The 15,281-nt window shown below is 47.6% G+C and overlaps 1 protein-coding gene across 1 annotated transcript in view; it reads left to right on the top strand.

Moving 5' to 3' along the window:
* The first annotated feature begins 335 nt into the window (after positions 1 to 335).
* Positions 336 to 15,281, top strand: part of PLPP3 (phospholipid phosphatase 3) — a 45,255-nt gene continuing 30,309 nt past the window's right edge. Inside the window, exon 1 of the mRNA XM_086617765.1 lies at positions 336 to 474. Within this exon, the coding sequence (XP_086473891.1) occupies positions 336 to 474 (139 nt within the window). The remainder of the gene's footprint in view (positions 475 to 15,281) is intronic.

Genomic DNA, 15,281 nt, shown 5'->3' with positions numbered 1-15,281 from the left:
TCGCTCCCACCCCTCCTTTGCTGGTGGTTTTGTTCTCGTTTTGGTTTTTGTTTTGCTTTTTTTTGGTTTGTTGGTTTTGTTTTTTTTTTAAGTTGTTTTGGTTGTGTCGAGTTTTGTGCTGGTTTGTTGTTTTTTTTTTTTTTCCTTTGGAAGACCCGCCTGCTTTTCGCCTCCCCTGCCCCACCGGAGAGGCCGGGAGCGGCTCCGGCTCGGCGGGCAGCACCTCCCCGGCGCACCGCGTGCGAGCCCGGCGGCGCGGCACGGCCCGGCTCGGCTCGGCTCGGCGCGGCCCGGCTCGGCTCGGCACGGCACGGCTCGGGCGTTCGCCCCCAATAATGCAGAGCTACAAGTACGATAAGGCGATCCCGCCGGAGAGCAAGAATGGGGGAAGCCCGGCGCTGAACAACAACCCGGCCAAGAGCAGCAGCAAGAAAGCCCTGCTCATCTGCCTCGACTTCCTCTGCCTCGTCATGGGTGAGCAGCCGCGGGGGCTCCGCGGGCTTCCGCGCCCCTTCCCTCCGCTCCCAGCCCCCCCCCCCCCAGCCCCCCGGGCTCCCACTCGGGGAAAGTTTCGCGGAGGGAGGGCGGGCAGAGCTCGGCCGTGCCCCGGCCGCGCCGCTTCCCAAACAAAAGCGGAGCGGGGCGCGGAGCGGGGCCGCCGGCCGAGGCGAGCCGGGGGACGGGCAGCGGCGCGGGCCGGGCCGGGGAGCGCGTCCCGCCGGGGTCACTGGCGGGGGGGGAGGGGGGGGGGAAGCGGGGCACAGCCGGGTGTCCGCGCGGAGAGGTGGGCACCCCCCCCGCCTCGATTATTATGATTTTATGTGTTGTTTCCCCATACTGCCATGTCCTAACCCGGCGCTGGGGGAAAGCGAAGCGGGGGTGGGGGGAGCAGCCCGGCCGCCGGCGGGACGCAGGGGGCACTGTGGGCCCGGGGATGCGCCCCCGGAGGTGCCCCCCTGGGTCGTGCCCCGCACCCCGCCGCCTACCCGGCGCACGGCCGGCGGCATCTCGGTAGGCTCCAGGGCTCCAGGTGGAGGTAGTGCTCTACGGCTGCAACCGACCGCTCGGCTTGGGGTTGCTGATATTTTTGTTAATAATCAGATGAAAAAAAAAAAGAAAAAGAGAGAGAGAAAGTCTTGCCACTGTAGTTACTTTGTGTCGCTCGGGTATCGGGTTTAGCGGTGGTTCTGTCTGTCTTCCCTTCCTGCATCCCGGTGCAGGCATCTCGCTCATTTCTTTAAAAAAAGATCGCTTTGAAGTGCTCTCGGGCACCTCGTAGGCGCTGGCAGAGGTCTGAGTTTGCTAGTCTGCCTGGCTTTTGGAAACGGGATGGCAGTTAAAGAAACTGTCAACAGTCTGCCGCAAAAAAAAAAAAGATTTTTTGCATGCCGAAACATCAACCGGTCAATTATGGCTGCGATGCTGAATATTTAATTGACAGACACAAGCAGGGGAAATCAACTGGCTTCCAACAAAGAGATTAATAACACAACAGCACGTGAGTTTAATACTCCAGACACCACAGTCTTTAAAACAATTGTTTCTGCTTAGAGCCCGTTTTTTTTTAAAGACTGTCAGTTTGATTTAATTTTGCGTAGTTTATTGATCATCTGGTGTATATTACGAGGCACTAATGCATTAAGAAGAGAGGCATGGTTTTCTCTTTGTATTCCCACCAGAATAGAGGCCAGCGCAGAAAGCTTCATCTTCTTGTATCTGGAAAAAATGAAAATACTTGATATCCCATATATGAAACTAATATAAGTAGAAAACACAACTAGCTCGACTTACTTCACTTATTTAAACAGAAGGTTGGATTCCTAGTAAAACAATTTCTAGGAGTCAGAACTTATAAACCTTTATTTACGCGAGTTTTCTTAACTTCAGGCATTATTTACGTGAGTTTTCTTAACTTCAGGCATTCCTGGCACAAGTGAGTTCTATTTGAATGGGTAAAGGTTGTTGGGTTTTTGTTGTTGGGTTTTTTTTGTTTTGTTTTGGGTTTTTTCCCTTTTCTCAAGAGGAAAGGTCCTAAATGCAAAAGCAGTTAGTTGACATGTGTTATTCTACTTGTGACAGTTTGGGTAAACAGAACTTATCAAGCATCACTGGAAGGTATTGTTAGTGGGGAATAATGTGATACAGCAAAAACTGTGATTGTTGCTTTGTTTCACGTTACTACAGGTGGAAATCAGAAAGTAAACACTGAGTTGGTTGGGTTTTGGTGGGTTTTTGTTGTTGTGTTTTTATTTTGTTTTGTTTTGTTTTAATTGAGGAGCATTTAAAAATGAGAGCATGAATTCAACAGCTGAAGGAAAGTTTAGATCTGGCTGATCACCGGCAGGTGAAGAGCACAGGTGGGACGTGGTAAAGGAGGTGATTATATGATGGATAGCCCATGATGTGTGTTTGGGGATGGGCTTTTCAAATACACCCAGACCAGTAGTATCAGACCTGCTGGTGGATGACTGGGCATTAGTTGCTACGAAAGCCAGCTGCCCCACTTGCAGGCAGCTTGGCTTGCTCTTCTCTTTGCCTTTGGCTAGGGAAGACTAAGAGCTTCTAGTTTCCAAGCACTTGATTCTCCTTTTCTTCCTTCCTGAGCTTGTAAAAAAAAAAAAAAAAAAAAAACAAACAAAAAACAAAAAACCAAAAAAAAAACCCAAAACACTTTGAAGGTGAAAAAAAGGTGCTGTAGCTGAAGCATGTAAGAGAAAGTTGGACAGATATAAGTTAATGAGTATTTACACTTCCAGTAGAAAAACTGGAGTCCTATGTAAGATAATGAGAAGCTGAATTGGATAAAATGACTTGTTTTAAGGAGGAGGTACTCAGTAGAGGTCTTCTGCTGGTGCATGTAGGCACATGGCCAATGGCCTCCAGTGCAGTTAAACTGAGTTACGCCTCTTGAGCGGCTGCCCAAAGACATTGAGTGGCAGGGAAACAGAAGGCTTTTTCTCATTTGAGGACCACTTTAGGAAATATTAAAATTGGTCATTTGATTTGCAGAGGTCTGTGACGCTGCATTGGTTTCTACCGCAGGTACCACCATAATCCTGACCTGAACCAGTTCTCTATGGAGGGGAAAATGAAAAGAATAAACTATGGCTGAGATGTCTTTCAGAAATGACACACGTCAGCTCTCTGTGGGGTGGTAGATGTGTACGAACCCTTCTTTGTTTACATACAAATTTAAACAAATTACCCAGAAGAAAATTATCATAAACATCTAAGAAAGTCAGAATAGGTAGAGCAGAGCTATTGGGAGCTTCCTTCAGCTTTAATTTGGCGCGAGTCACTAGAAAGATCCACTTTTGTCTTTCATCCTTAAGTACAATGGTTATCTTGATAGCAAATGCATAAGGGGAAGATTTGTATCTTAGTTCCTTGGGGATCATGGGGAACAAAGTCATAGAGCTGTTGGCAGAAGCGCTGTGCTGGTGGAGTAGGTTGGATGAAGATCTGCTGAACCAGATTCCCCCTATTTCTCCTGCATTTCTGACTTGAGTGGGCAGGGAACTGAGTATTTTGGAATACCCCACTCCTCTAACGAGTGCACTTGGCACTGACAAATCCCTGGTTTCTTGCATGAACAAGAGGTTTCATCACTGACGCTGCGAACTTCCCAGAAATTTCGTGTTGGCGCTTAACTCAGTGAAAAGAGGCAGAAAAGAACTGAGTGTGCATTTATTAAAGCAGGTCATCCGAGGGGGGAAAATAACTTTCTCCATCTGCTTCCTCCTCTTGGGAGGGTTCTGTTTAGAGAATTAGAAAGATGCTTCCTGAAATTGTTAGGGCCGCAGGCAAGCGTGGTGGTGTGGAAGAGTCCCCGCTGCCCCGTCCCTGTCCTGCTGGTCACGGCGACACATCTGAAAATGTGATTGAGGAGTTCAGCCGGGGGGGCCTGAAGTTGCTGCTGCTAAGCTGTTTGGTGTCTTTGTGTTGTAGAGCTGTGTGGAACCCGCTGAGCAGCAAAATAAGAGGCGTGATGGGAGGACCTCACTCCACCTTCATCTGATCATCTTCAGCCCAATCGCAGCCCCATCCCTTTGCCAGGAGTTTCTTGCACCTCCTGCCCAGAGCATAGAATTGTTACTGGGGGGTGACTGGTGTGACCTTGGCTGAGGCATGTCCCACGGGGCAGCTTTCCCCCAGTACTGTGGGGTTTTGGTGCCCAGGTCCAGCACTGCATGGAGCTGCTGCAACCAGCCACCACCTTTCTGCAGGAGACAGAGGCCAGGTGGGGGAAAAACCTCCTGCCCTGACCTTTGACGTGGGATGTGTTGGAGCCCAGCCCTGAAGATGTAACATCTAGGGTTAAATTTACTTCTCTCAGACCTGCTGTTTTTCCCCTTGGCAGGAACTCCCTGTGTTCAGCAAACCCTGAGCAGCCACCTGCGCTTTGCTGATGGGCGCTAAGTCGAGCATTTAATCTCAGAAGAGGGGAAGGCTGTGGCAGCAAGGCTGATAGAGCAGATTAGGGGCTTCGGTAGGTGGTATTTGCACAGCTTGTGCAGGTAGAACAGCTTCCAAAAAGTTCTGCTCGTGCAGTAAAATGAAGGGATTTCATCTGGCATACCTGCTTCCTAGGCTCCTGGAAATGGGGTTGATGGGAGCAAATGTTTTAGGCTGGTGAGGTGTAAACCACACGTAATTTACCGCCCTTATTTTCTGTCTCTAATTTAATTTTCTCTCTTCCGTCAATCCCCATGAATCTGTACAACACAAGTTTTACTGCCTTTGAGAGGTTTTGAAGCAAAACATGAATAGACCTCTTATGACCTTAATATCTCTTCAACTTTCTTGCAAATTCGGCATCTTCTCCTCTGTAGTGAGCTCAATGCTAAAATGAACTTTGAAAGTAAATATTTACACTAGCAGGACCTTGACATGTTTATGTAAGTGGGGATATAATCTTATAATTTGGGCTAACAGTTTAGATTACTCTTAACTTTCTCTCTTCTGTGTAGAAAGTCATGTCGTTGTCCGGCCTTCAGAAGGAAAAGGGTTTGAGTTCTGCTGGAGGCCCTGTTGCTCCATCACCAAAATTGATGCAAACAGGCCTGGAATTGTCATTTAAGTGTAAAGAGTGGGAGGAATTAAAGATGAGGAATGAGGTTAGAGTTATTAGATGCTGTAAAGTTGAATTTGACGAGCTAAGCAACTTTGCTTTGTTTGGGTTGGGTGTTGTGTTTTTTTATTGTTGTTATTTTTAAGACTACCCTGCCATGCAGGGCTCACTTGTCATGTAGGTAACATCTTTCTGTACGCTCCTGAAGAAACTGCTGACCCAGTCGTTTCTTATTTTCGGCAAGGGACAACAAGATCCGAATGTACTAAACCAACCGAGCAGTCTCAGCGCCTTGGTGTTGTCTTCTTCATGCCGTGTCTTCTCCTTGTTGCGGGAGGACTGAGTCCATACCACACGGGAGAAGCTGCGTGGGTGGAGAGTCGTCATCATGTTTTGAGCATCCCTAGATGGGGTTTGGTCGTTAATGTTTATGTATCACTTCTTTTAATCCCTGTAGGATCTCTTGGCAGCAGTGAACTCCCTGTGAGGCAACAGTAGGGTCTCTTGGGGATGGCTGGTCTGGAAGTGCTTTGGCAAAGGCAAGTTTGCAGAGGTGGCATCTTGGCATGGGGTTGTGTGGTTGTATCCCACCATCGCTTGGGAGTAAAGGACCTTTTTTGAGCCGTGAAAACTTACTACTTATTAAACCAGCAATCATCATCAAAGCATGACATCCATCCTTAGTTTTTCCCCTTTCTTGAAGGACCAAAAGAGCCAAAGATGACTGGAAGAAAAGCGGGGAGAGAAATATTTTGGAAATGTTTAAATATACATGTTTTTTTTGCATTGGCTTTATAAAAACTGAAAAAAAAAAAAAACTATCAAGAGCAAGTTATTAGTGACAATTATAATTGAGGTGTTAATTGCAGAACAGGGAAATGCTGTACCTATGGCAGACCGAGTCCTCGGGGGTATAAATCTGCTTGCTTTCCCGAGTTGGTGGAATTTGGCCAGCCTGAAGATGTGTCTCCAGGAAAGCAGAATTACCTGCAACTGCTTCATGGCCAGAAGTGTTTTGAATCTTGTGTGCCTGCTGCTGAGACAAGCAGGAGGTGGGATCACAATTAGAGTAGATGACATTTATTATTTCTTTTTTTTTAATTGTCTCTGTTTATAGCCAGCGCAGAAAATAATATAACATCACCTCCTAGATCAAACAGGTTATTTTTACACCTTTTAAATCTCGATTTAATATGCATGCCTTTCTTAGGCTGTTTTGGTCTGACTTTGTTTGTCAAGATACAGGCTGATGGTATATCCTCCAGATGCGTGTGCCTCCGTATACCGCCCAAAGACGGTTTGCATACCACGGTTGGGGAACCCGCGCTGCACGGGCACGGTCTTGCAAACCAGGGCTCCTCTTTAGTGCCTGCATTTGAGATGGGAAGGGTGATTGCATGCCTCCATCTCCGAAATGACTCAAAAGAGGGGAGGGAAAAAGCCCCAGACCGCTCTGCGTAGCTTGCTCTGGCAGAGCATGCTCCATCCTCTCCGTTTGGTTCATACAATAGTCCCGCTTCATCCATGGCAATCCAGAAGGGACCGTTGCGGTCGCCCTGTCTGCCTGTGCCTCGAACAAGGACATGCCTGTTGAAGGCAGCGTGGGGAAAGGCAACAGCCTTCAAATCCTTTATCCCTACGTCAACGCGGGCGGCACAGAGAACCATGGCTTTCCCCAGCCCCGCGCATCCCAGGGGGACTGTGTGCTGCTGGTGGAGGCAGCAGGGAAACCCCCTCCCCGGATGCGGCTTTCCCTCCAGTGCAGCAGGATGCCAGCTGGGGTTTTAGTATAAGTGCTGTCATTTTTTTATTATAATTTTTTTTTTTACTTTTTTTTTTGTTCTGTCTTAAGGCTTCTGCAGTTGTGGTTTTTTTTTTTTTTTATAGGTCAGGTTTCATATTATGAAAAAAGTCTCGAAAATGAGGATTGAATGATAAAGCCTCAAAAAAAGAGGTAAATTAAAGTAATCCAGCATTTATTCTGTAATCATAAATTCTAAAGTTAGTTTTCTGAATATGCTTTGTGATTATTATTCTTTTTTTCTCTGGATGGTGTGGCAGAGCTGTGGGACCCCTGGTACAGCAAGGGTTAAAGCGCATGTCTGTCACATCTCCGTTGTGGATCAATGCGGTCCCTTTCTCAGAAGGACATTGGTATCCCTTTCAAAGCCATCCCATTTATCCCTGGGTTTTTTTCCCTCTCCCATGACATCTGCCTTGGAGAAGCACTACCTGCTCCATGATTTCAGCAGGTGAGAAGCTCCTTAGGGCAGATCAGATGTCTGCGTATGGGGTTGTGTTGGAGCAGCTGTCGGGAAGTTACGCTCGAGAATCCGTTCGTGTCTTCTTAGCTGCACGCGATGGCTTAGCTATAACGTTGGGATCATGATGAGCAGAAGCTGCCCCTCGAGTTAGACCTGAGGAGGCAGAATCTCACCAAAAAAGAGGAGTTTCAAGTGTCTTCTTATAGATTTTGACGCAAACCATTGGAGAACTTGCCTTGAGCATAAGTTTGTTACCAAGACAATGTATTAATGAGTTGTAAATTAGGTTTGTCTTGATGGGTTTCTAAGTATCAGAAAATCCTATAAACCTCCAGCCTTTCAAGTTGGTCACGTAAGTGGGCTTGTTTTTCACATGTGCTGGATGTTTGAAGACAGAGGGTTGAAAACTGACTCTCTGCATCAAGTGAACGTTATAAGCCAGACATGTAATTTAACTCAAGAGCTTCTGATGCTCTGAAAACGCCTGTGAATTTTATGCTGTTGGCTGTGGCTTGCACTCATATATATGAGCTTGTCCTCTGAGCATATGGTGCTCTCTGTCAGGAGCTACAGGTCTAGGCTGGGGCTGCCAGCCAAAGCCAAATGAAGCTGCAGTTGGTTTGACAGTGCTGGTGACATTGAGTCAGTGACAAGTGTTCATAATCATAGAATCACAGAGTAGTTTGGGTCAGAAGGAACCTTTAAAGGTCATCTAGTCCAATTCCCCTGCAACGAGCAGGGACATCTTCAACTAGATCAGGTTGCTCAGAGCCCCATACAATCTGACCTTGAACACTTCCAGGGATGGGGCATCTACCACCTCTCTGGGCAATTTGTTCCTCTGGGCAAAGTGTTTCACCACCCTCATTGCAAAGAATTTCTTCCTTATATCTAGTATGAATCTACTCTCTTTAGTTTCAAACCATCACCCCTTATCCTATCCTCTAGTATTTTCCGATAATTTTTCATCCCTTGCCCCAAAACACACAAAAGCTACGTTGACCATAGCGTAGAGAAGCTTAGGACATGCCTCCAGCCTTCCTGATAAAACATACCAGTGGGCTTAGCCTACAGTGCCTGAGAGACACAGCAAATTGAGGCTGGATTGGCATTGATGGGCTAATCCAGACCTTGCCCTGAACACCGAAGGTAGCTGTGAGATGGAGATGTCCTTCGCTGCTTTGGGAATTTGCAGATGATAGACTGTACCTCTCGGAGCCACTTCAGCTTTGCTGCTTGGAGGAGCTGAGAACAGGGCAGTTCTTCCTTCTGCTGAGTTAAACAGAAAAAGTGAAAGTTACTGGTTAGTGGTTTTGGGCAACTGTCCCTCTTGAAAGAAGTGATGCTCCCTGTGAGAGCTCGCTTCTCCCAGCGGTGCCGGGGTCGTAGCCTGCTGCTGCGCGAAGGGAGCGACAAGCTGCATGCCATCCTGTAATTGGCTTTCAACTGGTTTTACCGTAAATTAGTGAGAACTGCAGCTGGTTTTGAAAGCTTTTACAGCAGTGGCCCTGTATCCGATCACGCGTGTACTGGAGACGGGCACCCAGCGCAGATGTTAATTGTGTTGCTGTTAATTCTGCATATGCTTCTGGAAAGCTAAGATGTCATCGCGTGCTTCAAAATATCTGGCTGCTGAATTTGAAAGCCAATGTGCCAAAAGGGGTCTGAGCTTCCTGTCTTCTTGACGCTTGGCAAGTTATTTATGACCTCTGTTCTGGGATGGTGTGATGGACTTCCCTTTAAGCCTGAGTACAAGGCTCAGCTTGAGGCTTTAGCAGCCAGCCCAGCCCATTATCATTCCCACCAACTTGACAACCAGGTCTTTGCTCCAGCCTTCACAGCAGCCGTGGCAGGCGTTTTGAAGACTTCTAAGGCTTTTCAGCAAAGTCCACTGCTCTTTAAAGCATTAGTTTCCAAAGAGGAGAGTTGAAAATAGGGAGGCGAACCGTATGTAAGCAGGTCTGGTCAGCGCACATCGGGTGCATTTGTGTTCTGAGTGATGCTTGTGGGCTAATTTTGGCTGGACAGTAAGCTAAAGTCCTTTGAAGTCGATAGCTGTGATTCAGTTTGGTGTTACAGGCGTGTGAAGCTGCTCTTTGATCACCGATCAGATGGCCCTTACTTTTTGGGGAGCTGCTTCTCTCTTCCACTCCTGGCTTGCAGCCCCGGAGGAGTCCTGTGCTGGGATCTGAGCCCTGCTGCCCTCTGTCCTGCCCAGGCACCTGGCAGGGGAGGTTTGTACCTCTGGGAATTCCAAATCTTAAGGAGACAAGGAGTGTGAAGGAGCATCACCTCCATGCGTGGGCAGGGAGCTGGAGCCCGGTGAGGGCACGCTTTGAAGGCGTTTCCAGTATGGGTGCACCCAGGTGCCCAGTGGGGTTTTCAGAGCTACCTCTAATTCCAGATGATTTAAGTAAAGCTACAAGCTTCAGTTCTTCTGCCAGGCCATTGCCTGCCTCCCGAGGTACCTTCTGAAATCATATCCTCAGTGATATGCAACCGTGGAGGAAGTTGGCAGCTCCCAAGGCTTGGTCCAAAGCGTGTCCCTAGGACACGTGCGTACCTGTCCCGGAGCTTCCCACCTCGATTCCTGTTAAAGCTTCCCTGGGTGGCTCCGTTCCCACACTTCCGTGTTCTACAGAAAAGGGAAACAACCTCTCGTCACCCATCGCAGCGGGAACTGGCTCATCTTTTCCCAAAATAAGAGCTGAAACTTTTCTGGTGAAGGATGTGGGGCAGAAAGGTGCACTGAGACATCCGCCAGTTGATAATTCATCACACAAATGGCCACTTCTCAAAGGGAGGGTTTGGAGGGGGCTTTAACCTACTTGTACTTGCCAAGCTAAGAAAAATTTCCCTTTGCTGCCCAACAATAAGAGGCTATGTTTTCTCTAAGATCTTGGGATTTTGTGGGTTTTTTTTCTTATTTATTCTTATCAAAGTTTGCAGCATTAGTGACTATCTCATCAAATAATTCCATATTTTTTCCCCACAATCCGGGATGGATTTTTTTTTTTCCATCTAGTGCTCCTTATTTCTTGGCCATCCCTGCAGCTTTAGCATGCAGCTGTCATTCGTCCGCAGCTCCCACAAAGCGGCTGAAAACCAAGGTAACAGCAACATTTTGAGTGAAGGGGATGAAATGTGGAATAGGTTCAGCTATTTCTTTGTCATTGTTGAAGTCCTATTCAGTCTGGAGCTGAATAGGAGCCTGATTAGCATGTGGAAGCATTTCTAAAGCATTGGGCTGGGAGGGTTGGGTGGTGGTTTTTTGTTTTTGATGTTGGTTGTGTGTTTTTTTTTTTCCTTAAAGGAGAAGTTTTGTGGCATTTATTTTTCTGACTGAGCTGGCATGAGTCTTTGACAAATGCAAACCCCATGGAAAAGTCAAATAACGTGTTAGAGAAAGCCTGTTTTGATAAATCACTGCGTGCATGGGCACAAAGAAGTTTTCCAGTGCGTAAAGCTCTAAGAGCTGCTGCAGGGTCTAGGGATGCCGCGTGTTTAAAGCAGCCGGAGAAGTGGGATGGAGTTTGGGATGCATCTGGATTGTGGATAAACTGCAGGGATTTTGCTTTTGCTGTCACTGAAGTTGTCTATGAAATGGGGTATTGCTCTACGAACGCAGGACTGGGTCCACAGTCTGAAAATCCACCTGCTTAAACGCTCAGCGTTTTGCTTTCACAGAGAAAGATATAACGCTGAGGTCGATTAAAAAGCCAACTGCGAGTGGAAAAACAACTTTTTCCCCAATGAAATGACTTGAAGTCCTGGGCCTGAGACTGATTTCAGAGAAGAGAATTGATTTTTTTTTTTTCTTTTCCTTTTTGTGCGGGGCTGATGTCCCTGTTACAGTCCCTTGCTGCTGTGGTTTGCTCCGAGCATTAACTGAAATTATTGCCTTGGTACTATTTGTGTGTCTCAGCTGGGTCTGAGCTAGACCAGAAGTGCTGGCATGGGAATACCATATCTCCTGCCCATTGTGTGATTTTTGGGGGGGCTTGCAAACTCCAAGGGAGATGGGGGGACTTGTTGTGAGCTTAATCTGTCTACAAGCTCAGCAGTGCAGGAAAATGCATTTAATTTCTGGGTGCAACGAGTGATGGACTTGAAGTAGCGTGGAAAGCTCATGGCAGCAGTTGGAGTGGAACCCTCTTGGTGGTGCATGTATGGACCAGACCCCGTGCCTGGTTTTCTGGTTTCTTTCCATATCCTTTGAAATGTTGAAGGCCAGGTTGGATGAGGCTTTGAGCAACCTGATCTAGTGGAAGGTGTCCCTGCCCATGGCAGGGGGGTTGGAACTAAATGATCTTGAAAGTCCATTCCAACCCAAACCATCCTATGATCCTCTGAGGAGCAGCGATGCTTTGTCTAGTTTTCTTTCAATTATTCCAGTTTAAGAGAGAGAAGAAAGTGCCTCTCCAGCTCACTGGTGTGCCTTAATGTAGGCTATTGAAGGGCTGATTAAAGCTATTGTTTAATTAGGAACTTAGCTCCTCTGGTTGCAAGTCACGATTAAAGGATCGTTTGAAGTAATTCTCCGATATTTTATTATTTTTGGTTTTTTTTCCTCCTCTCTCCTTTAACACGAGGAAGGTTCCTAGCACTGTACGTGCCCTCGCACCAAGGTTCTGAACGCTGTTACAGGACCGCAAACCTGCTGGCAAGTGTGGCGGCTGCCAAAGGCATCTGAACATGAAAAAGCCCTGCCGAGGGGTGGGAGGGAGTTCAATCTCGGGATACGCTGATTTGGAAAGGGAATCCAAACAAAGAGGCTTTTCAGCAGAGGCTGAGGCTTGGCTTCTCTCAAGGGCAGTTTGGGCTTGGGGAAGCATCCGGGAGGCGGCGAGCGGAGCAGGAGCCCATGAGCTGGATGCTGTGAGGTGTAAGGTTTCCCAGCACAGCGCGGTTTGTGTTACAGGCTGGGGAACCGGCTCGAAGCGCTCCTCTCTTCTCTTCTTTTTTTTTTTTTTTTTTTTCTCCTTTTATTTCTGTTGGAGGCATTTAGACTTTTTTTTTTTTTTAAAGAAAAAATAAAGGTTCCCATCTCCTGTCCCACCTCCCCTGGATGTTTGGCCATGACTCTCGCTGTTGATGCTGGAGGAGGACCTGTCAGTGTCTCCAACCTGGAGAAACCCTTTGGAGTCCCAAGTTGGCCTCACAGGGGCATTTTAATTGTATGGGTTTTTGCTCAGAAAGCACAACCGGCTCACAGGCTCGTTCCGGCAGGAGCCCAGGATGCAGGGGACAGGCACCTCCTAAAGAAGAGCCTGGCTCAGATAAGAAGTGAAACAAGGTGGATGCTGGAGCATCTTCTTGACAGTGGGAGAGATGCAAAGTGGGGCATAGGTCAGCCAGGCCCCCTGTTCCCATGGCAGCTCTGTCCCTCGCGGTGGCACCTCCGAGTGCCACCACGCTCTCGAAGTGCCAGGAAGAGCCAAGCAGGGAGGAGGTGCTACCAACCATCCCAACCAAGCAGTTGGGGTTTATTTTTTTAATAGGCACCAGATGGTTTTAATAGAGGAAAGCTGAACTTCTTGTGACCCTTCCCCACAGACGCTGTTTGTTGTTTTGTAATTGTGGCCAGGACAAAACCATGTCCTAGAACCTGCAGTGAGTGTGAGAGCTTGGTGCCTGGTGCCGCCTTCTCCCACCCCACCGTGAGGTCCCCTTCCCTGCTGCCCCTATGCTCCTCTGCCTATTCTGCCCCTGAATTATCTGGGGGAAGCTGCTGGGCATGAAAATCTTGAGGCTTTCCACCGGTCCCTGGTTAAAGAGATTAGCAAGAGTACAAATTGGAAGAAACCGAAACATCTAAAAACAAAGCGCAAGGAAGCAATAAAATGTCAGGCTGTGTTTTTCCCTTCTAGTTGATTAAAAATTCTCCTGATAAGCAAGAAAGCTTTCATGGCTGGGCAAGATCTGTATCGTGTCAAATGCAGTGAAAGGTTTATTAGAAGGATAAAGTGATGTGAGCGTTGGGCTGTGCTCACAGCCCTTCTGCTGTTGAGTTATCTCCCAGGGCTGGAGGTGTTTTGCAATGGTATGGAAGTGAGAAGAGCGACGGAGAAACTGCTTTTCCTATGGAGAGAGGAAAATGTGTGGAAATGGGGGTGTCTGGAAGCGGTGGTGGGAGACATGAGTGTCTGCATGCTGAACTGTCGGGAAAATTAGCATAGAAACTTGGCTATTGGGGAAAGTTGTATGACAAAAGTAAAGGAAGAAGAGAAAAAGCTATCAAATTACTACTGATGAGGGTCTCTGGGTGTTATATGTGTATCTGTAACAATCCAAACCTGTGATTGTTCAGTCTGTAGTTTTCTCTGTGGCTGGTACCTGTGGGAGCAGTGTTCCATCAAGGCTGACCGGTTCTGCAAATTCCCTCTTGCTGCCTCTGTATCCAGTCTCACTTCTGCGCAGGAGCACCAAACCTGCAGTGAATCTGAAACCACGCCTGTCTCGTGGTGGCTCTGGGGACAGGAGGCTGTCAAGGTGCTGCAGACTAGGGAGATGAGAAGTTCAGTGGGCTCACCTTGGCTTTTGCAAAGTAGAAAGTCAAGTAGGAGAAGGGAGTGAGGGCTAGGTCTCCTGCTCTCCGTGGGAAAACCAACAGTGTTGGCAACCCAACCTGCTCAGAGACCTGCTCCAGGCCAGGGCCAAGATGTTCCACTGGGTCCATGGTTTCCCTTAGCTTGAGAAATCAGTGCCTGCATTTCTGTTTGGGGATCAAACACAAGATGAGAATGAAAAAAGCAGGAAAACAAAAGATTTGCTTCCGTGCTGTTGTGTTTGACTTCCCAAGGTTTAATAGCCAAGGGCTGCATTGGAGCCAGCTGGCTGGGAAGGGACATGGATCCCAAGTAAGAAGAGAAGGGTGTTTTTTTTATGGTCCGAGGATCCATACTATATTCTCCTGCAGGAGATGCAGCTTTGTATACTTTTTTTTTTTTCCTCCTCCAAAGGTAAATTATCATTTTCAGGTACCTGCTTCCTCAGCTTCTCCATTAATATTAAAGGTCCTGCTACTACTGTTTTACTACCAATAGGAGTAAGAAGGTACAAGCTGCAGGAATGGCAAGTATACAGTTCAAATTGTACCTCAATTTTCAGAGGTTTTTCTCCTTGGAGCAGAAAAGTATGCTTTATACAAAAGGGGAAAGTACAGTAAGTGGTTGAAGTTGCAGGCCCTTGGCCCACGCATTGAGGGATGAACATGTCCCTGCGGATGCTGGTGCATGGTGACAGCACAATCAGGCCCACTGGTGTGTGGCCTTGGGAACAAGTTGTATAATGCCAATTTTGCTGTCAAAACCTCGCTTGTAGAATAACTTTTAAAGAGGAAAAAAAAATTTAAAAAATAATAAAGAATGGGATATTTGGCACGCCAGTTGTATAAATCTCGACGTTAGCTACCTGTGAATCATCCAGGAGCACGTTAATTGGTACCCCTCGGTAGATGAGGATTTGGCATCAGGTCTGCATGTAATTACAAGCCACACACAGAAGGACAGAGGCAGCTAATGAACTCCTGCCAAACTCCAGCTCCGCTTCTGCGCCTTTTGAAGTTCGCTGGTCTTTCAGCGTTTTGTATAGTAAGCACTGAAAGGCATCAAATCACTCCTTTGACAGCATTTAGAAAGGCTCAGTTTGCTGAATACCCGAGTCCCTCCGAGCTCCCCTCTGAGAACTAGAGCATCTATAGGCGCTTTTCTCAACGGAGCAGTAAATAGGCTGGAAAGAGAGGACACCCCCTCCGAGCTGCTGAGCTCCTGCCTTGCCCGCAGGAGCCAGCGGGCAACGGTTGCCACGACGGGCTGCAAGAAAGAAAACTATTTCCATTTAAAAATCCTTCAAAACAACCCCACCGACGGGTACGGGCTTTTTCCCAAGCCCCCAAGGGTTTAAGAAGGGAAGCAGCGCAAAGTGGGTTGCAGCCATCGTGGGGG

Source organism: Tauraco erythrolophus, chromosome 10 (assembly GCF_009769465.1).
Source record: "Tauraco erythrolophus isolate bTauEry1 chromosome 10, bTauEry1.pri, whole genome shotgun sequence".
Classification (NCBI taxonomy): Eukaryota; Metazoa; Chordata; class Aves; order Musophagiformes; family Musophagidae; genus Tauraco; species Tauraco erythrolophus.
The sequence above is the reverse complement of the archived record's forward strand: the minus strand, read 5'-3'. Positions and strand labels throughout refer to the sequence as shown.